Genomic DNA, 21,825 nt, shown 5'->3' with positions numbered 1-21,825 from the left:
TGCTATTCAGATCTATTCAGATCATGTAAACATCTAATAGTCAGTGGAGAGACACATACCCTTCCTTTTCTGCTAGCAGTTATGGACCCACCTGGAGTTTTAATTCGGCAAGAAATAATAAGCCCTGGTTCACATATGTGTGGCTGTGCGGGCCACGTTTTGCGTGGGCACAAGAGCTCATTAATTTGAATGTACTCCCCTGCCCCATAACACGCATGGAAGAAGTCAGTGCACTTTGGAAAACACAGCCCACGCGGTAACCTCGGTTCCCAGTACGGTTGCGTTTTCCAGTGCGGGCGGCGTGCCATTAGAATTAATGGCACCCACCCGCAGGTTGCATTCCTCTGTGCCGGTGGTGCGGCTGCACGGATTTTCATGTGGATCCGCAGTGGCACCACCCGCACAGATGTGAACCTAGCCTTAAAAAAACAGTGCTGTGTCTACTAATTAGAAAGCCTTTTGCTCTCTTTAACCTCCCTAGCAGTATTCCCGAGTGTAGCTCGGGGTAAAATGTCAATACCAAAAGCGGTAACCCCCGAGCTACACTCGGGCTTACCATGTGGCGCTGCATAGGGAGTCCCTGCAGAGCTTACCTTGTCCTGTGCTCCCGCGATGTGTCCCCTGCAGCGTCCCCGGCTATCTCCTCCGGCCGATGCCGGCATCCGGCTTCTGTGTTCCGGTCCCTGTGTTGTCGGGACGTACGGGTGTCGCCCGCGGCAGGAAATTTGAAAATTTTAAAAAATGTCATTTTTTTCCAAACAAATTTTACATAGTAAAACATTGCTGTTTCAACCCATTTCACATACATTTTGTCCCTAGTGCTTTGTCCTGTGCCCTGCCTGCATTTTGTCTGTTCTTTCTGCCTGGAAACTGAGAAAAGTCCATGGCGTCCAAAAAGTGTCCCTTTAGGTCAAAAGTGGTTTTAGACCAGCTAGAGAACAGCGATAGTAAATCAGAACCACTTGCAGAATTGAGTGATAATGATTCGATCATCAGACACTGAAAACGATTTTGTGACTTTGCTCAGCGATGTGCGAACTTGGCGCTCTATTTCAAATTTCAGTGTTTTTGGTTTGATTATATTATTGAATTAAATTTATTATATTATTATTTTTTATGATTATTTATTCAATTATAATTTATGATTTCGTGTTTCAAATTTTATCATACCCGGGATGTTTAATAGACTCTTGTTCGGACAGATTTCAGTGAGTTATTCCTAAAAATTACAGGCCTACAATAAAAAAATACATATTTCCATGCAAAATAATGGTACCGCTTTCAGCACCAAAAATCTGAAATAATCATACCGCCAGGGAGGTTAAAATACATGCAATGGGATGAGCCTTAATTAATTTTTTTTGCAGTATAAAAGTTTCAAACACACACACCCCATGATCCCCTATTGCCCGGGGTCCCATGAGTTGTCAGTCCGCCCCTGTTTAAGAAATAGGTCCAGGATTGTTGCACTAATGGTACAAGTTTGTAAATATATATATCCACAGATGAGGTGAACAGCACTTCCCAAAGAGCATAGAAAACAAATCCAAAAAAAATGCAAATTGTTCCATTAATGTCTGCAAAAGTTTCAGGATAAAATGCAAATGCCCTTCCTCATTTTCCTACCTGAGGAAGTGCATTAGCATTTTAGCCTGAAACTGTTGCAGACATTAATGGAACAATTTGCAGTTTCTTTAATAAATTTTAAGTGCAGCAATGCCAGACTTATCTCTTATATGTATGGTCTTTGGGAAGTGCTGTTCACCTAACCTGTGGATGTGTGTGTGTTTATATATACAGTATGTGTATGTGTATATATATATATATATATATATATATATATATATATTATAGTATCTCACAGAAGAGAGTACACCCCTCACATTTTTGTAAATATTTTATATCTTTTCATGTGACGACACTGTAAAAATGTGACAGGTGTACTCACTTCCGTGATATACTGTATATATAGATTTTACAAACTTGTACCATTAGAGTTTCCCTATAAGAGCTTGTCGGTGCTGCTTAGTACAGTATATGGTACATTACAAATTGTGCAGCCAAAATGAAACACTATAAGCTATGAGCAAGAAAAGACTAAGGTACTGTAAATATATGCTGTAATATACAATGTACATATACTGTTATTTATCAGACTTACCTGTCAAACGATTCTCAATAAAGTTCTGATATTCTGATAAAAAAATAACAGTGAGATGTGATTGACCCTTTGGAACTGTGTGCACTGTGTCTTCCCAGCGTACACCAGTAGCTGTGTGTCCAGTGAGGCTGCTGGTGTACATGAGCTCTGGTCAAAAGGACAAATAGGAAGAGCAAATTTCCCTAGTAGTTGCACAGACAGTTTGCAGGTTTCTAACCCTTCCCTACTGCATCCAGGACAAAATTGACAATTTTAATTTGTAAAGTTGTATTGTAAACAGGTATTTTCAGTGCTAGAGAGGAATTTCACCTTTAGTGTAGTTTCATCGCTGCAGGTATGGGCAGAGGCGCTCTCTAATAAGACAAATTAGGCAGTCGCCTAAGGCCTCACGCTCGGAGGGGCCTCATTTGCCTAATGCAGCCGGCTTGAAAGTGAAAGTGATGCGACAGCTCTATAGCTGCCAATCACTTTCACAGAGCCAGCAGCGTGATGCCGGCCACCCTCCTCTTATGGTTCCCAGGATCTCCTGCTCTTACTTGAGCTCGAGAACACATCCGCCAGCTAGGGGAGGGACAGCACTATGAGACCGAGGCAAATCCATGTTTCGATCTCACATGCAAACAGTGAAACTGGAAGTGATGTCACTTCTAGTTTCAGATGCACCATTTCCTGGCCAGTCCAAACAGAAGACACATCTAACCAAGCCGATCTGTGATTGGTTAGATAATGTGAAGGGCAGGGGAGACATTGGGGTCACCTGTCACCTGCCCAATGCTATCACATGGGGGTTTATTAACCCCTTGTGATAGTAATCAAGTAAAAATAAATAAAAAAAGAAAAAAGGTTTAAAAATCAAAATTATAATAAAATATATTACAATTTTTGAAAAAAATTTCCATAACCCCTGCTGCCCTGCACACCTGCGCAAATGCCCAGGGTGTGCATGTGTGTGTAAACCATGGTCACACCACATGGGTGACATATCGCCGCGAACATCAGAGTGAGAACAATAATTCTTGCACAGGATCTCCTAGTTGACTCTAAATTGATGAGCTGTAAAGGCTTTTAAAGCATCACCTATTGTGATTTATGGGCACTGTAGTTTTTGGTGATATTGCGGGCGCACGCAATTTTAAGACATAGAATGTTTGGTATCTACTTACTTGATGCAACCTCTTCTTTTATATCTTAACCAAAATGGGTATTTTATTGTGTGTTTTAAATTTTAAATTATTTTTTTAAATAAAAAAAAATTTATTTTATTATATAGTTTCCTGAAAATTTGCATTTAATAAACAGTTGCGCAAATATCATGTGGCATACAAATGTGCAAATATCAGCTTTTTATTCTACATGGCCTCTTCTTTCACAAAATATATAATGTTCTGGGGGTTTAAGTAATTTTATTGCCAAACATTGAGATGTTTACATGTATGCGAAAAATAAAAAACATTGCTCTGGAGCCGAACTGGTTAACGCTGCTGTGTGCAGACTGCGTTAAGAGCCCTGTCACACTCACCTCTCGTGTAACCTAAGACTTCTGGTGTTCCAGCGGCCTGCCACTGAGGAGTGATGTTGCTTCTGTGCATGTCACCCCTCCCATCCACCACATGAGGATCTCAATCTGGGAAAGTCTGCAGCATAGCTGTAGGACAGACAGATGGGAGTGAGTTGGGCCTCATGTCTAAATGTTGCCTAAGGCCTCACAAAGCCTAGTGCCACCTCGGGATGAGTTATACACTGGAGCCAAATTCCAAATTTGAAGCAAATAAAAGTGGAACTGTTGCTCGGAGGATTGTTACTATCAGATTGCAGTTTTATTTTTTGAAAGAAGTTAAATTGTTGAGCATTTAGTCTGTTTTTGTTTTGCTTCACTTACCCTAAACCACATCTATAGCATTTACACACTTGCGAATTGAGCCATTAGTGATTGCATGTAGGAGACCCAGCGCAACCTGGAGATTAGCTGTGGGTGGAAATGGCCACTTACATTTAAATGCTCAAGTTGCAATTACCTGTAAATGAACAGCCCTGGTTGTAGACTGTCTGGGGTTTATTTACTAAAGCTGGAGAGTCCAAAATCAGACTCCCTTCTGCATAGAAACCAATCAGCTTCCAGGTTTCATTGCCAAAGCTTCATTGAACAAGCTGAGATTAGAAGCTGATTGGTTTCTATGCAGAAGGGAGTCTGATTTTGGACTCTCCAGCTTTAGTAAATAAACCCCTCTGTGTCCATGGCCAGTCATTTTCAGGTAATTGCTCCATGAGCGAGAACATGCAAGCTGCCACAATTAGCTGTAGGGCTTTCACTGGGAACCCTCAATAGGGGGGTACAAATGGGACCTTAACAATTTTAACTCCACTGAACTCTACATTAAATCAAAGACTTGTTTACATAGTGTTTTATGTATTGTATTTTGACTGATATTACTCAGAGATCTTCCTCTGAATTATACTGTATAGAAGCATTTTCAACTAACAATACATTTTGTTATATATCTTTTTCAGGGGGCTTAACAAGCAAGGTTATCAATGTCGACGTAAGAATTTTTAAAATACTTTTTTTTTACTTTTGACAATAATGAATACATGTATAATTTATATATTTTTTTCATTACTAGAGTGCAATGCTGCCATTCACAAGAAATGCATTGATAAAGTTATCGCTAAGTGCACTGGATCTGCAGTCAACAGCAACGAAACAGTAGTAAGTATATTCCATATGTAAAAAGATATATGTATAGAACTCTGCACTATCTCTGCTCCTTCAGTTGCAATAATACTGCAGGATTAACTGTAAATCACATTTTTCTTGTCTTCATGTACTAACACAGAGCAGTCTCTCTTTACACAACTCTTGTTTTTTTACCTACATTGCCTCCAGATGGTAAAATCTAATATTGTGACCACAGAATTAATCACTTTAGATAATTATTATTATACACAATTTATATGATGCCAACAGTTTAGGCAGCACTTTACAAAATAAATGGAGACAGTGCGATTACATTATAATTCAAGAGGGTTCAGCAGGCCTTGCTAGTGAGAGTTTACAATCTAAAGGAGAGGGTCAAGTGATTCAAAAATTAATAACTGAGAGGGATAATGGAGAAAGTAAAAATACAGTATAGACTCGCTCACACATGGCAGTCCTTACCACCCCTTTGAAAAGGAATCAGCACCTCCTCACTGCCTGGCTTAACCTTGAAAATCCTGCACCACCGTGCATTACATGCAATTGCAGGGCGATTGCAGCACGGCCCTATTCACTTAAATGAGTCATGTTTGGTGACAGTACTGCCCACCGAATGCAACATGAGGTATATTTTTTTAAAGGTGTACAACTTCAATCCAGCTTAACAAGGACAGTCAAGGGGCTTAACCAACTATTTTTACCATGCCCTGGCTGCCCATGTAAATGTGCCCTTTTACATGGGGAGATGAGTTTTCATAAAGACAAACAGAGCAGATGATAGCTGGACAGATTAGGGTAGGGAGTTCCAGTGGATGGGAGAGGCTATGGACAAGTCCTAGAGGTGAGTATGAAAGCAATTGACTAGGGAGCTATATATCAAAGGTCTTGGGAGATGCAAAGAGGATGGCTTAGGTGATATTTTGAGATGAGGTTGGTGATATAGCTTTTGACAGAGCTTGGGATGGCTTTATATTTTATTAGTATTTTAAACTGTATTCCTTGGCAAAGCCAGTGGAGGGATTTGCAGAGAGGGATGGCAGACACTGAACAGTTGCGAAGGTAAATGAGCTTGGCAGCAGAATTCATGATAGACTGAAGGAAGGATAACCTATGTAAAGACTGGCCAATGAGGAGGGAGTTGTATATAGGTACTGTTGTATATTCAGTTTACCAAGCTCTGTTTAGTCACTGTTGTTTGCAAAAGAGATTGTAGAAGGTGTGGGCCTTCCTTAGTTACTATAGAGATGTTTCTCCAGTGACTGTGGAAGCTTGCTTGTCCTACTCAATCCAAAACAGAAAGATCTGTTTCTGGAGAGTTCCCCTTTAAACCAACTTGGTAACATTCTCTAAATGTTCCTATTTTTCAAGACTTAGCACTTGGTAATCCTGTAGTTAGCTCTTAGAAATAGAACTCTATAGATATATAAATCTTAGCTTTTGTATAAGGCCTTGAATTTATAGCTTTGTGTTTTATGAAGATTTAAGAAGAATGCAGATGAATAAAATGTTCAGTTTTGTTCAATGTCCCATTTTTACAGCTCCATAAAGAAAGATTTAAAATAGACATGCCTCACAGATTTAAAGTGTACAATTATAAGAGCCCAACATTCTGTGAACACTGTGGGACACTTCTCTGGGGACTGGCAAAGCAAGGACTAAAGTGTGCGGGTAAGTACTTGAGTCCTACTGATAGCAGATGAGCATTGTAATTGGGAGTGGGAAATAACTGCAGTCTTTTCTGGAAGTTCTACTGATAGCTAGAAAATTACATTTCATTTTTAGCTTTTTTTTTTAACTCTATATATTGCAGAAAGGTACCATAACAGAGCTTTGGTTCACAGTACAACAAGCAGATAATAGCATAAAGCACCAACTTAGTGCGTCATGTACAGCATCAGTTCAATAACCAGTAATACAAACTGAACTGAACAACAAGCAATTGTTTCCTGGATTTAAAACTATGTCAACATCGATAATACAGCCATAGGGCAGACATACTGTAGTCCCAACATGTCATAGAGTCTACAAAAAGAAAAAGGGGTTAATTCCCAGACGTTGTCAGTGTAAGAGTTTATGCACACCAAACAAGATTTTGTTATGTTTACGAGGGCATCCTCTAAATTCATAAATGAATGTTTCATATGGGATTTGAGATAACTTAGTTAACTGCGTGTACCCATTGGCGCACCAAAGGTGGGGAGGATTGCATCCATTTGAGATTAATCTACTAGCTAATATTTTCACGTAAAAAATTTCTAGTGTATCAGGGCCAATGTTCTTTGTTTAATAAACCCAGAAGGCAACCTTCAGAGGTCAGAGAAATTACAGAAATAGTAGATCTACTACCTGCCTCCAGTAGTACTACCTGCCTCCAGTAGTACTACCTGCCTCTGGAAATGGCCAGCCAAGCCCATGTGACACACATAGTTAGAGGTGGCAAAACAATGTAATTTTAGCTTTTAAGCTGTCCAGTCTGATAAAGGTTCATATTATCTTTCCAAGAGGGCTGGATTTACTGTTAGGCACAGCAGGCAGGTTGCCTATAGCCACCAGAAGCAAAGAAGCAGCTTTTTTGTTTGTTTTCCAGAAATGCATTTTTCCTCCCATCATCAGCAGGATGATAAAATAATATTTACACAATATCACAAAAATCTGTGCAGACTGAGACAAAGAAAACATTCAAGTATTATTTAAGCTGGGGGGGGGGGGGGTTATTCAACTTGTGTACCTAGATGCTCTGGAGATATAAATCCAGCGCACATTAGCAACCTTAACCCTTTCATGACCACGGATCATTGAAGTCTAGGTGCCCAGGGGTAGATTTAGCAGTATGAGTCAGTTAACTTGACTATACCTCTATGACTTATGTGCCAACTTAAATTATTTCTACATTTCTAAAAGGCAAGACTTTTGTTTGGTATACTGTTTTAAAAAAAAAACCCTGCTCTCTTTTTGCCTGAACCTGACAGTAGCACACACAATAGTTTTGATTCTCTCTTGTTCAGGAGAATAATGAGAAGAAGAAGCATAATATTTTTCATATTGCTTTGACAGTTACAATTATTAAACTTGTTTAACTATAACTATTTAGGTTTCTTAATGCATTTTTGTCTATCGTATGTGTTTAATGCAGAATGTGGTATGAACGTCCATCATAAGTGTGAAAATAAAGTAGCAAACCTATGTGGGATAAATCAAAAGTTAATGGCAGAAGCTTTGGCCATGATAGAGAGTACACAACAGGTAAACTTGTGTTGTCTTCTTAGTGTTCTATTACTGACCTATGTACAGCATCTATACTTTCCAAAGCTGAGGACAATTTACATCAGGTCTATAGCAATTGGTGATGGTATGTTGGCTTTGGTGCTGAAACATTGCCACTGGTAGTTATCAGTGTGAAGCTCCAGGTCATTAAAACAAGTAAAAATGTTTTCTGTCATCTCCCTTAAAATGTAATCTTATCCCATTAGGTTGCCATGCATGGCTTGAGTTTTGACTGATTCAGCTCAGAATTCAAGTCATGAGTGCCTTAGTCAGCACCACTTGGCTCAACAAAAGATGATTAAACAATAAATATTTGTTGGCGTTAGATGTAAAACTGTTCGCCGAACAGCGACTGCATCCCATCATATATAGGCACTGTTTGAACATTCTGATGGCCACTGGCTGTCACAATACAATAGCCAGCAGAGAAGATTAGTCCAGCCATGATATCTAATGTTGATGGAGGAATCTGTTAGAAATTCTAAAACAAAAGGGGCATTCAAGCCAAACTGGGACTTTTAATTTTCCAGGTATAAAAAGGGATGCTAGCGTGGAGGTACTACACGCAGTAGTAAGTGGCAAGTACGTCCTATTACTGATAGGCAGTGCAGATGTCACGGGCCAGTCCAGAGACTGTTAATCAAGATGCCATACAACAATGTTAGTGCGTGCATGGTGAACGAAGGAGTAAAATCTGCAGATATCTACAGAGGACTTCAAGCACAGTACGGTGATGAGACACTTAGCTGTAGTAAGACATCTGAATTGTATAAAAGCTTAAAAAACATCTGTACGTGACCATCGAGGCCATGTTGGTTCCCAGCCCACAGTAGTTATTCCTGTGAACATTGACTCCAGAATTAAAACGAGCATAAAAGCAGTGGAAGAATGCAGACTCACTACCTCCAAAAAAATTTTGAAGAATTGCATCTGCAGGTAAAGTGATGACAAGTGTTTTCTGGGACAAACGTGACGTTATTCATATGGATTTTCTACCCTGTGGTGACACTATCAACAGTGAATATTACTGTTGTGTTCTGAGTGATGTGCATACGCACCTGCGGACAAAATGGCCTGGTTTGATCACTAAGGGCATCATGTTTCTCAAGGAAAATGCACAAGCTCATACTGCTCACCGCACTGCACATTACAGCAACTCAGCTGGGAGGTATTGCCACATCCCCCTTACAGCCGGACCTCTCTCCGAGTGATTTCCACCTGTTTGGACCCCTAAAAGAGTTCCTCGGAGATCAGCATTTTAGCACTGATGAAGAAGTGAAGCAGGTTGTCCTAGGATGGTTCAGGTGTACTGACAAATCTTTCTATGCTGAAGCTTTCCAGGTATTAGGTAAATGCTGGGATAAGTGTAGAAAAGTAGCAGGGGAGTATGTGGAAAAATAAATGCAGTTTCCACTCCTTGAAATTTGTTCTTTTATTATATAAACTCAAAAGTCCTGGTTTGACTTGAATTCCCCTCATACATAAGTCCAGCTTTAGGCAAACCCTAACATTTAACCTTACCCTCATCTGAACCATAAAACTTAACCTAACCTCTAAATAAATCTTTACTTATAATCCCCAATGCTTAGCCTTAACCTAACTTTAAAACTTAACACATAGCTACTTCCTAACTCTCACCCTGAAAATAAATTCATGAAAATAAACCTCAATCAATTCTAAAACACTTTCTAAATCTAAAGTATTACTTTAACTCCTGTCCCTTAAACGTAAATTTACCCTAACCCCTAAATTAACTATTTGAAAATCCATAGTTACGTTGTGGGATCAAATTATTTTCTAAGCCCAATTTCCTAAGATCTATGCAAAAAGCTTGCCCTTGGAGCAACTGGTTCATATCAAGGCTCATATATAAAACCCGAGGAAAGGAAATTTGAGGCTGTTAAGTAAAGCCACCAATCAATGCTTTGATGACCGGTTTGGTATAGGCAGTAAATTTCCTCCAATCTTGGAAAATCTTGAAATTGGTAAACCCTTCAAATCAGGTTCACTCTTTTGTAGCTCATTAGTTTTTGTGATATTTACCTGACTATATAATATTTATGGTAATACTATAAATAGTGTTAATAATATCAGCTGTTTTTTTTTTTCAAGAATTAAACAAATCTTCTACATCCATAAAACTGCCATTATAGCTTGAACAGTCATGTCTCGTAGGTAATTTTTTGAATAAATGGAGATCTGAAATATCCTTAGTGCTTACCACTGACAAATCTTAAAAAGGAGAGCAATTATTATGGTGAACAAATTGGCAGCATGTTTGTTATGCGTCTTGTGACCTCTTTTCCCCCCTTCCAGGATAGGAGACAAAGAGAATGTGAACAAATTTACAGGCAAGGTCCACTTGAAGTTGGTCACAGAGAAACAGAAGAAAAACAGCCATTAGTATCTGCGAGGAAAGGTACATGTCATATGTTGAATGTTTCAAGCAGGATTTCAGGGTCACCAAAGCCTGTACTTTTCCTGCATGAAATTTGTAGACCAACAAGATTAACAAAACCAGGAAATCAATACTTGTGTCCAGAAGGGCCTGACTTAATGAACTTCTAAAATTAAAGAACTGGATATGCAGGTTAATTTTACGTAACATTTGTTGAATGATGTAGTCACAGGAATATTAAAAAGCTTATAACTTACTTGATATAGGGGGTCTCGTCTGTGGCCCAGACATTACCAATGACCCACACTTAGTGAATGTAATACTACAGAAAGCTGAATATATTCAATTACTGAAAACATACAACAGGATATAGTCAGAGACTGCAAACATGCTATAGGGGTTGTTTGAGACTTGGGACATGCTTCAGGACACAGTCATAGCCTGGAGACCTGTTACATGAGATGGCAAAAGATCACAGCTATTACATCCCCTTTATAAGTCAAGGCTTTCTACAGCCCTCTTAAAAATTAACGTACTTGTTCCACATTTAATATTTTCATTAGCTGAAAAGTAGTAAAAAAATAAAGAATAAAAAGTTATAAACATCTTCCAACATTTAGTATTACAGTAACCACTAGAATAATACTTACTGTATCTGTACCTTGCAAAAAACAGAGTCCCAAGGCATTTTTTGGGAGTCCCCAGTGGAAGAAGCCAAATGCCCAGAAACTACAGCTGAGCCTGGGACAGAGACTAGAAGGATAGAAGAGGAACCACGCAGCCACATCACACTGTCATTCAATGACTTTATTCTCCATAAAATGCTGGGAAAAGGAAGTTTTGGAAAGGTAATCTTTTGTCTGTCCTCTCTGTCTATTTTTTCTTTTATCTCTAATTACAGTAAAGGCCATGATTTAATTAAAGGACTTATGTATGTAGATTTTGCTGTTGATTGAGTAAATATTTTTTATTTCATTCCTATGAAAGGGAGCACAGCTATCCTTGTAATGTGATCCAGACAATTAGTCCTAATGCACACTGGATGTTTTTACAGCGCTGTTTTTGGCTTTTGATGTTTTTTTCTACAGCCAGTAAACCCCCCAGCATGTTATCCTATGTGTCCATGCACACATAGACTGTAATCGCCGTTTTTTGGCTGGACTATTGGGTTTCTAGAGGAGTTTTTTTAGCTGTAAAAATGCTCTAAAACTGAAAAATGCAGTAAATCGTGGCAAACCGGCATTTTTTGGACTTTTTTTTTACCCCAAAAAATATTTTTGCGGGTAAAAAACCCCGCTAAAAATGCACAAATGCCGCTACACGCTAAGGCAAAAACTCTAAAAAAAAATTCTGAAAAACTCAAGTTTTGAATGTGACTTTACACAGCTAAAGTTACCAGCGATATTAAAACGCCCAGTGTGCATGGAGCCTAATAGCTGTGCATGAGGACAAACTTTGGAGTGCCAAGCTAGAGGTACAGTTGCTGGGGTTCCAAGGAAGACCCTATACAGTAAGTCCCCTACTTACGAACGAGTTCTCTTCTGGGAGTTTGTTCGGAAGTCCAATTTGTTTGTAAGTCCAACAAAGTAAGGTTTATGGCACTTTTCGCACAAATAATGCATAAAAAACACAAGAAATACTGTAAACAAAGGATGTTTAAGCTTACAGTACCTTGAAAGGTACAGTCGTACAGTACAACAGCTGACATAAAGGGGCTGGCATGGAGTGACCAGATAAGACCGCTGCTTTTCTGCTTGATTCCAGACATCCTAGGCTTGAAATCAACACTGTACTACTGTACACTGTTGTACTATACACAGCAGAACAACCACTTGTGGCAGAGGGTGCACTCAGCAATGTCGGGCAGACACGGGAGCTACTTTCATGATTTGGCAGGTGAATGCATGTTCGCATCTTTGAAAGTTCGCAACTTGGAGGTTGTTCGTATCTTTGAAAGTTTGCAACTTGACTGTTCGTAAGTAGAGGACTTATTGTATAGGCCTTTTTCTTACAGGCTTCAGCTTGTATAGGAGCAGTGGGAACAGCAAGCTTTGACAAAGCATATGCAGAGCTTTCAGAAAGCTTTTTAAAGTAAATGTTGAACATAGAACATATTGAAAATGTTGATTGACAATTTAAAGTGTAACTAGAGGCAAAACTTTTTTTTTAGTTTTGGATAGTTTTTATTGCTGTCTGTGTCCCCGAGAGATTCATCCTCTCTATTTTTAGTGATTACCATTAGTATTAAAAGTGAAAGTAAAAGAAAATCCCAAATTTTGCTTTGCCCCCAGAAAAGTAAAGGAATTTTCTAATTGGCTCACCAGTTCCGGTGACCTAGGGGTCCCCAAGGGATTCCCTTCATTTGCAGGGATTTCCTCTCACTTCCTAGTTGGCTATGAGACAGGAAGTGAAGGGAAATCTCTGCAATGGGACACAGATGGCAAAAAAAACTGACAGGGGTTGATGAAGGAGAGGAAGAAATGGGGCGAAAAGAGGTTATCGTAATTAGTGAGCATTTGTGAAATTAGAGAATGGGAAGGGGAAATATGGGTGGTGGGGGGAGAGGGAAAGTAAATAAAATTTGTTATGAATATTAGTTGATTTGTGTTAGTAATGTAATGGTATTTGTATAATGTAATTAACAACAATAAAAATATAACTCTCCCTTACTCTATCCAAAATGAAAAAAAAAAAGTGTTTTACCTATAGTTCTATTTTAAGAAAGCTGCTTTAGCAGGCTTTCAAGCTTGAGCCCGGGTGCACACTATGCGGTTTGGGACACCGCATATAATTCGCACAGGAATCGCACCGCATTTCTATACAAATTACATGCAAATGTCTGTGCGGTGTGCGATTTAAGCCATACACTTTGTATGGCTCAAATCACACCATCACCAAAAAGGTACAGGACCCTTTTTTAGCCCAGGTTCACGCTGATGTGGTGTGGAATTCTGTACTGCATCATAATCGCACCCCATTCATACAAACCACTGTGGGTGTGTACTTTAAGTTAACGACACCCCAAAATCAGTCCACAAAATGGGGTGCAATGTGCAGAATCGTATTGCATGGGTGTAAACACACATGCGATCCGATTCTGGTGTGGATTAAAAAAGGGTCCTGCACCACATCAGTGTGAACTCAGGCTGAAAAAGGGTCCTGCACTTTTCTGATGCGGTGCGATTTGAGCCATACAAAATGATGTGGTGTGGAATTCTGCATCGTATCATAATCGCACCCCATTCATACGAACCACTGTGGGTGTGTAGCAAACTAGCTCATCCAGCTGGAAGCAGAGTTCTCCTTTACCTTGTTGTATTTGAGGTATTCTTTGAATCATTCCTCACATCCCCCCCCCCTTGCATTCCTGTGAGGCAGACTTTATCTCCTGGCAGATGATGTGGAACAACCAGGCTAAGACAGGAGAAGTGGAGCCAGCCCCTCTGCGCAGGTGTCACTTTGGTCACCCACAGCTATGTAAGCCCAGACATTATCAAACTGACCCAGGACTGAACATTCCTCAGGTCAACTGTATGGTTCATATCATGGGATATGAAACTGGTAATTTAGTTAGAGTTTCCCAATGACCACTCCCAAAAGGTGTAGTCAGAGCCCCTTCCCCTTTGAGAGGGACTTTCGAGAGAGTGAAAGTTTTTTAACACACACACACGCAGAGATCTCCGAGGTAACATCGTAACAGAGGAGATCAAAGAACCTTTCTGCTCTGCTTCTTGAATTTGCTAAAACCAGGCAAGGCAAGTAACTTACCCTGTAATTCCCTCGCTATTCTATGTTTGCTATGTCTTTATATACATATATATATTTTTGTGACATCTTTGTAAATATTTATTTGCATCTGTTTGACCCTGTTAGAATAAATCTTTCTTTCTGAAAGTGTTAAACTGTTTCTAAGCGCTTACTTGCAATTCACGAATCCCTGCCTTTGAAGAGACGCTACTGTTTGTATATCTCTGTATAGTAGGTCCGCGGGCCCTTGCTATATAGATCAATATTTCAATCATTATAGTGTATATTTGATAACGGGAGTTTCCCAGTCTCCGACAAAAGTGGTGGTGGCAGTAGAGGGTTAGTTGCGCAACTAACCCGACCCAGTAACAAGCGCATTCAGGCTGCAGGCACCGATTGTAGACCATTATCTGGGCAATCGCTGTGTAGGGTGCAGCTGGGTGGGGCCTTGTTACGCACGTCACACCGCGGTTTTGGATCGGCCGGCCCTTCGGTCACGAGTTTGGTGAGAAGGTCTGGGGTATTACTATTAGTCGCGGCTGTGCGATTGTCGCCTGTTGGTGGCGGCGGCCGTGGGTCGTGACAGTGTGGATTAAAAAAGGGTCCTGCACCACATCAGTGTGAACTCAGGCTGAAAAAGGGTCCTGCACTTTTCTGATGCGGTGCGATTTGAGCCATACAAAATGTATGGCTCAAATTGCACCGCACAGAAATTGCATGTGGTTTGCACAGGAATGCAGTGCAGTTGTATGAGAAGTTATCTCTGCTAGACTATCAGCTATGTGAGAAACTTTAGAACGACAGCAATATAAAACAGCAACAGTAATTGAGCCCCAGGAATTAGGAGTGAGAGAATAGTAGATGAAATGCTACCAGCTTAAAAGCTGCACTTTCCTTATTAGATGGAATGATCGTCTACATTAATTCTACTTTAATATAACATGTTATTATTTTAGCATTTTATATGTCTCTGTCTTCAGATCTATGTAATATTGTTGCAAACAAAATTATTAGTGGTGAAAAAGGAAATGGTTCGAGAAGAAACTCTCATTTATTACTGACCACTTAACTTTCTCTTTTTCCTGGCATTTCTTAGCATTTGCCATATTGTTACCACTTACACTGAAGTTAAACTTCTGTTGTACAACACATCTAAGCAGATACTGATATTACTTTGTATTAATGATGTCCTTGATGTCCGAGTCGAACACAAGTTCGAATCAAACATCGGCCGTTCGTGTGTTCGGTGAACGCACAACTGGTAAGGGCATTCTGCAGACTGTTCGTCTGCCGTGCCCCGCAATGCACCTGAACATAGGTCAGGTGCAATGCTTTGGCCAATCACAGCACAATTGGGGGAGCTAGTGGTGACATCACCTAGGTCCACCCAATTGTTTACATTTGGCTGGCAAATGTCAGATAGCGGCGAGTGCAAAGTGGGTTCAGACGGGTCGGCGGGCGGCAGGTTTTTTTTCATTTCAGCAAGTCGGTGTTGGCGTGACAACTCTGGATGACGATGGGTTACAACACTGGAACCATTTTTTTTTCCTTTTTTTTTTAATAAAGAACTTGTCAAAAACTGTTTTTATTCACATTTTACACTTTTTTGGTGAATGGGTAGGGGTACTATGTATCCCGACCCATACTCACAAGGGGGGGGGGGCAGGATCTGGGGGCCCCCTTGTGAATGAGTATGGGATACATAGTACCCTTGTGAAGTGGACAAGGCGCTTTGGGGGGGAACCCCCCTACCTCAAAGCACTCCCCCATGTTTAGGGCATGTGGCCCGGTACAGTTCAGGAGGGGGGGCACTTGCTCACCCAATCCCTCTCCCCTTTCCTGGCCTTCCAGGTTTGTGCTCAGATCAAGGCTCTGGTAGGAATTTAGGGGGGACCTCAAGCTATTTTCCCCCAATTTTTGGGGGGTGGGGTTCCCATTAAAAGTCCCGTCATGCCTAAAGGGCCTGGTATGGCTTTTGGGGTGAACTCCACACACTTTTTTTTTTTAATTTTGCACTGTAGGGTCCCTCCTAACTATCCAACCAGACCGAAAGGGTCTGGTATGGATTGGGGGGGGGGGTCCCCATGCTGTTTTTTTTTTTTTTAATAAAAATGTAATTTCTTCCAAAATATGTCAGTCTGTTGCAGCAGGTTCTATACATTGTACAGATGTGTAACTTTGTACGTAGTTTAAGGGGACCCCTTATTTAAAGGAATTTTTAATTTTTTTTCTTCACTGTAAGCAGTGAAAAATGACTGCTTCTTTAAAAAACAGTACTTTTTGACATTTTTTTTTCACTGATTCATGTCCCACAGGACGAGTCCCCATACCCCATACCCCTTTTATGGCCAATAACTTCTATATAATCCTTCAAAATGGAATTTACAAGTTCAAGTCCCATAGACTTGCATTAAGTTTGAAGTTCACGGTCAAACTTTCATTAGGTTTGAATGTCTGACCGCAAACCGAAAAGGGGGTGTTCAGCCAATCAATACTTTGTATCAACTATGTCCACCACACAAGGTAGATGCACACATATGCGCAGTAATGCAAGCTTGTTAATGAACAATTTTCCATGCTTTTCCCTAACAAGCCTCAATGCACTTAAAAATGAATTACATCACAATGCACCACTTCTGTGTGTTGTGGTGTGCTGAAGGACAGGTGCATTTCTTTTTCTTTTTTTTACAGGTAGGTACATGTCTTTACATGGACATTTCCATGCATTGCGTAAAAGCATTTAAATAAAAAGAAATCTAATGCCTACAATATATACAGTATACTGCATTCTAAAACCAATGTCTGCCTTGTAGTTTCTAGGTGCACACACAAAAAAAACAATGTTTGGAATCTGATTTGGTGAAAGGGACATATTATAATGAAAATAGGTAACTGCAGATGTGAGAATGATTGATTGATTGATTGATTGATTGATTGAAATGGTCCAGTTTCCAAACAAGAAAATCATGTGTTTTGTTTTAAGGTTTTTCTTGCAGAGCTGAAGGGAACCGACCACTTTTTTGCTGTTAAAGTCCTAAAGAAAGATGTTGTGCTCATGGATGATGATGTTGAATGCACCATGGTGGAGAAAAGAGTTCTTTCTCTGGCATGGGAACACCCTTTCCTGACACATCTATACTGTACATTTCAGACTAAGGTAAGGCTGTCTTAACATTCAGGCCTTGGAAGGCACATACTGTTCCTTGTTTGAAATGTTTAGAGAGGAGAGGTAAGGTCAAGTTTGGTCCTTAATAAAAATGTATAACAAATAAACAGTACTTAGGACTAGCCATACATTATGCAATTTTCTTGGTTCCCTGGTCAAAGGAACAAAAATTGCTTGATTCCTCCATCAACACAGTCAGTGTTAATGGAAGAACCCCTCCTGAAGCCTTCCTCAGCGGCAGAATACAATGATCACTGCTGGCTCTGGCAGGGATTGCATTAAGAAAAAACAGGCTGGTTGTACTGAAGTCACTCCATAGATCAACTTCAGTACAACCATCCTGACCATAAATAGATCAAAATTCTGCCAATTCCTGCTGAACTGGACGAATTTTGATTCATCTATGGCCATCTTCACTTGTTAAAGCAACATTTTGCAGGTAGCGTTGAGTGTATTGTAAATATTATACATATCAGTGAAACTAATAGAAAAGCAGTACACTATTGTACAATAGTTGAAGTAAACAGAAATCATAAATTGAAATGTAAAACAAACTTGACATAATAAAGAAATTTTATTTCTCCAGACTGTAGTAACTCATGTCTCTTGAAGGTCGGGTACATGGCCACAAAAAAGCCTGTCCTCCCTGCGTGTACACATGAAATGAAAGAGCGGCCAAGCACTATTGATGATACTTGAATCAAAGTCACTTTATTCCATAAGACAAAACACACTGATAATCCCTCCCTAAAGACCAAAAAAGAGATCTCTACGATCAAGCCTGAAAGGGTGAAACATGACCGTCTTCATGTATTGTGGAATAAAGATGATTTGATTTAAGTGACGACATTGGTGTGCTGCTGCTTGTTCATTTTTATGGAAAACTTGACATATCATTAATAGATAAATGTCAAACCCTAGGGAGTTTTTCAGTTACCTGATCCTAAATTAAAGTGTATGTAATCCTTAACAATGAACTTCTGTTATTGGCTACCTCTCGGTCTGTTGAACATACCATTGAAAGGATCATTTTCTGGCCAGTCCCTTGCTGCTTTTGCACATACACAGGAAACTCCTATTAAGAGACCAACTGTTATGCATTCCTTCAAAACATGGCCTCTCCATTGGAATCGAATGGATTTTTTTCAAAAGGGACAGATCGGAATCAGGCAGAAGCATGGAAATGTTGGTATTGAGGGAGAGAGAATAACTTAAAGTGGAACTGCACTGCATCTGAGCACCACAAACCAAAAGTGCTATTTAATTCATTATTAACCACTTGCCCTCCAGAGGATTTACCCCCCTTCCTGACCAGGACATTTTTTTTGATACGGCACTGCATTATTTTAACTGGCCATTGTGCGGGCATGCAATGCTACACCCAAATGAAATTTACATCCTTTTTTCACCACAAATAGCGCTTTCTTTTGGTGATATTTGATTGATTGTGCGTTTTTATTTTTTTGCGCTATAAACAAAAAAAGACTGACAATTTTGAAAAAAAAAACTATATATTTGACTTATTGTTATTAAACATGTCCAGTAAAAAAAAAATCAAATTTTGTCATAAATTTAGGCCATAATGTAATCTGCTACATGTCTTTGCTAAAAAGTCCCAATACGTGTAAATTAATTGGTTTACGTGAAAGTTATAGTGTTTACAAATGGCGGTGTGTATATATACTGGAATTTTTCTTTTTCTTTTTTTACTAGTAATGGCGGTGATCAGCGACTTTTGCGGGACTGCGGCGGGCATTCTGACACGGGGGGAACTGCCTAGGTGTCACCGACACTGTACTAATGGCACTGAGCAGGAAGGGGTTACCATGTGGGGCGATCAAAGGGTTAACTGTGTACTGTTTCACTATGTGGGCTGTGTGTGTTTCACTGTAAGTACAATGCTTTGTATGGCTTTGCTATGCAAAGTCATACAAAGCAGTGAGCAGGAGCTGACAAGGGAGAGATCTGTATTTGTTTTTATACAGGTCTTTCCCCCCCGTCGGTAATACTCGGAGATCGCCGGGTGCTGGCAGGGAATCACCGGCAGGGACCCGGTGATTGACAGCTGAGGCCGTTAATGGCGGCAGCCCCTACCCGGAACTGCAAAATCACATATATATATACATGATTTTGCACGCCCGGCATGGCCCTGTGTCAGTATTTCTGCTATAGGGTGGGGCGCAGAAGTGGTTAATATTCAAAGCAAACTCCCCCATCCATCCATGTCTCGTTGCTTTATTTTTCTGAGAATTCATTTTGAATAATGCCCCCTGATGATTCCGGCCGTGGCCATCTTGAGTAAGGGCAGATGATTCGTGTAGCATTTACTTTCAGGAATCCATCTGCCCTTAGGTCAGGCATTCGCTGGGCTGAGAACCCTCCCCTCCTAACCGCTCCTGATATGTATGACATAATTTGCCTAGGCATGGAGACCAGGAAGTAACTGAAGAAATGTAAAAAAAAGTTTAAAGCAAGAATATGATATACTTTCCTATGTATTTAATAATGCAAGGATTAAAAATATTCAATATTGTTTGAAAAAGTGAAGTTCCGCTTTAAGTATAGTTATGCTTTCAGCCCACTTACTGGCCAGTTGCTGTGTTTTCATTTTGCCACTGAACACATTTCATTCAAAAAGCATTTAAAAACAAGACAGAATATGAAGAATAGTGTGATAGAAAGATGAAATGTAAAGATTTCTACCACCTTTTAATACAAGGAGTCATGCTGATTCAGAATCAATGTTCTTGGTAACCTTTCTTTCAACTCAGTGGTCACTCAGTGCTCCAGCAAATCATAACCTTTTGATAAAAGAAGCCTGCTGATAGTCAATAGGCCTTTCATTTACTGAAAAAATGGGAGCAGTCTGACTATTTAACACACTAAAAATCCATATATGAGATTTCAGTAATTCACTGATGTATGATTGACGCCTTAATAATGATATCACATATGAACTACAGACAGCTATAGCAAAACAATTTAATGCATATTTTTAAATAATTACATGTACATTCAACTAACTTAAGTGTCTGTCTTCATCTGAGCCTGTTATCCCCTGCACAGCAGCACTCAGACTAGAAGAGGGAGGGGGAGCACCAAAAGGCAATCATGCTCTGCTGCATGCACAATTACTGACTGGTTACATGCTGGTAGACAGGAGACCACAGTGAGCAGAGTGTATGATGTATTAGTGTGCTGCTGCTCCTTCAATGTCTAATCAGCAGTCACAGTGCAATGAGGTGATACCACTGTATTCATTAACTGTAAAATAGGAAACTGTGTTTTTCTGGCAGAAGTATGTGAATCATGAAAGTGGTTTGTGTAAAATGTTCTTTGTTTACACTTTGCTAAAATACTCATAAGCCTGTTACACCCAGGCTTCAGCTTGTATAAGATCAGTGTGAATAGCAAGCATTGACAAAGCATTTCCAGAGCTTTTGGCAAACTTTGTTGAAGATGTTAAAGTACTATTCAACTCCAGTTTGTAAATGTTGAACACAAATCCTAATGGGAGTGTTGACTGCCACTTTAAGCAAGTTGCTAGCAGGCTTCAGCACTTCTTAAAGCTTGTTGAAAGTTTGCTGAAGCCTGCTAGCAGCTTGCTTAAAGTGGCAATCAGCACAGCCATTTGCATTTGTGTTCAACATTTACAAACTGGAATGTTACTTTGAAAGCTTCAACGAAGCTTGCTGAAAGCTGTGCTAATGCTTTGCCAAAGCTAGCTGTTCACACTACTCCTATAAAAGCTGAAGCCCACGTGAAACAGGCCATACACAAGCACAAAAGATTATTAAGTATGAATGGTTACAGCTATTGTTACAACTATTTGTGAATGTGTATACAAAAATCAGGTAAAAATATTGTTTAGACGGACTAGGTATAAGGCTAGGTTCACACCTATGAAGGTTGCGTTTGAACTGTTTATGCATTGCTCTTTGAATTGCATTTTTCATTTTTGCACTTGTGTTTTTTACATGTTTTGAAGCGTTTTTGATGTGTTTTGCATTTTTTTTTTTCCAATTGTTTTTTTTATTTTCTTGTTGCTAGGCAAAACGCATCAAAAACACATTAAAACGTGGCAAAAACGCATAAAAAACACAGCAAAATACATGCTTTTCTGCAGCATTTCCAGTGAAATACATAGAAACAAAAGCTTTTTGCGTTCAAAAAAATCCCTACCCCTTTCCAAACAACGCACCTGGTGAAAACACACAGGTTTGAACATGTCACATAGGAAATCATGTTTAATGGGCTATACTCCGACACGCTGCAGAAAACGCTTAGGTGTGAACCTTGGGTAAAGGTTTGTATGTTTGCCATTGGGCTCAAACATCCTATTTAATTGTCTGCGGACATCAAAAATGCACGGGGCCAGTAAGATGGAGGTAAGA

General features: G+C 39.8%; 1 protein-coding gene across 3 annotated transcripts in view; it reads left to right on the top strand.

The window, feature by feature from the left end:
- Positions 1 to 21,825, top strand: part of PRKCQ (protein kinase C theta) — a 66,209-nt gene that overhangs the window by 23,538 nt on the left and 20,846 nt on the right. For all 3 annotated transcript variants that reach the window (XM_089676909.1, XM_089676908.1, XM_089676910.1), the window contains 7 exons: positions 4,670 to 4,701; positions 4,783 to 4,868; positions 6,395 to 6,524; positions 7,990 to 8,099; positions 10,437 to 10,539; positions 11,194 to 11,366; positions 17,249 to 17,422. In XM_089676909.1, coding sequence (XP_089533035.1) covers positions 4,670 to 4,701; positions 4,783 to 4,868; positions 6,395 to 6,524; positions 7,990 to 8,099; positions 10,437 to 10,539; positions 11,194 to 11,366; positions 17,249 to 17,422 — 808 coding nt within the window. The remainder of the gene's footprint in view (positions 1 to 4,669; positions 4,702 to 4,782; positions 4,869 to 6,394; positions 6,525 to 7,989; positions 8,100 to 10,436; positions 10,540 to 11,193; positions 11,367 to 17,248; positions 17,423 to 21,825) is intronic.

The sequence above is a fragment of the Staurois parvus genome, unplaced genomic scaffold (assembly GCF_062004578.1).
Source record: "Staurois parvus isolate SC_StPar_1 unplaced genomic scaffold, SC_StPar_1.0 ptg000175l, whole genome shotgun sequence".
Lineage (NCBI taxonomy): Eukaryota > Metazoa > Chordata > Amphibia > Anura > Ranidae > Staurois > Staurois parvus.
This window is presented reverse-complemented; position numbering and strand designations above follow the sequence as displayed.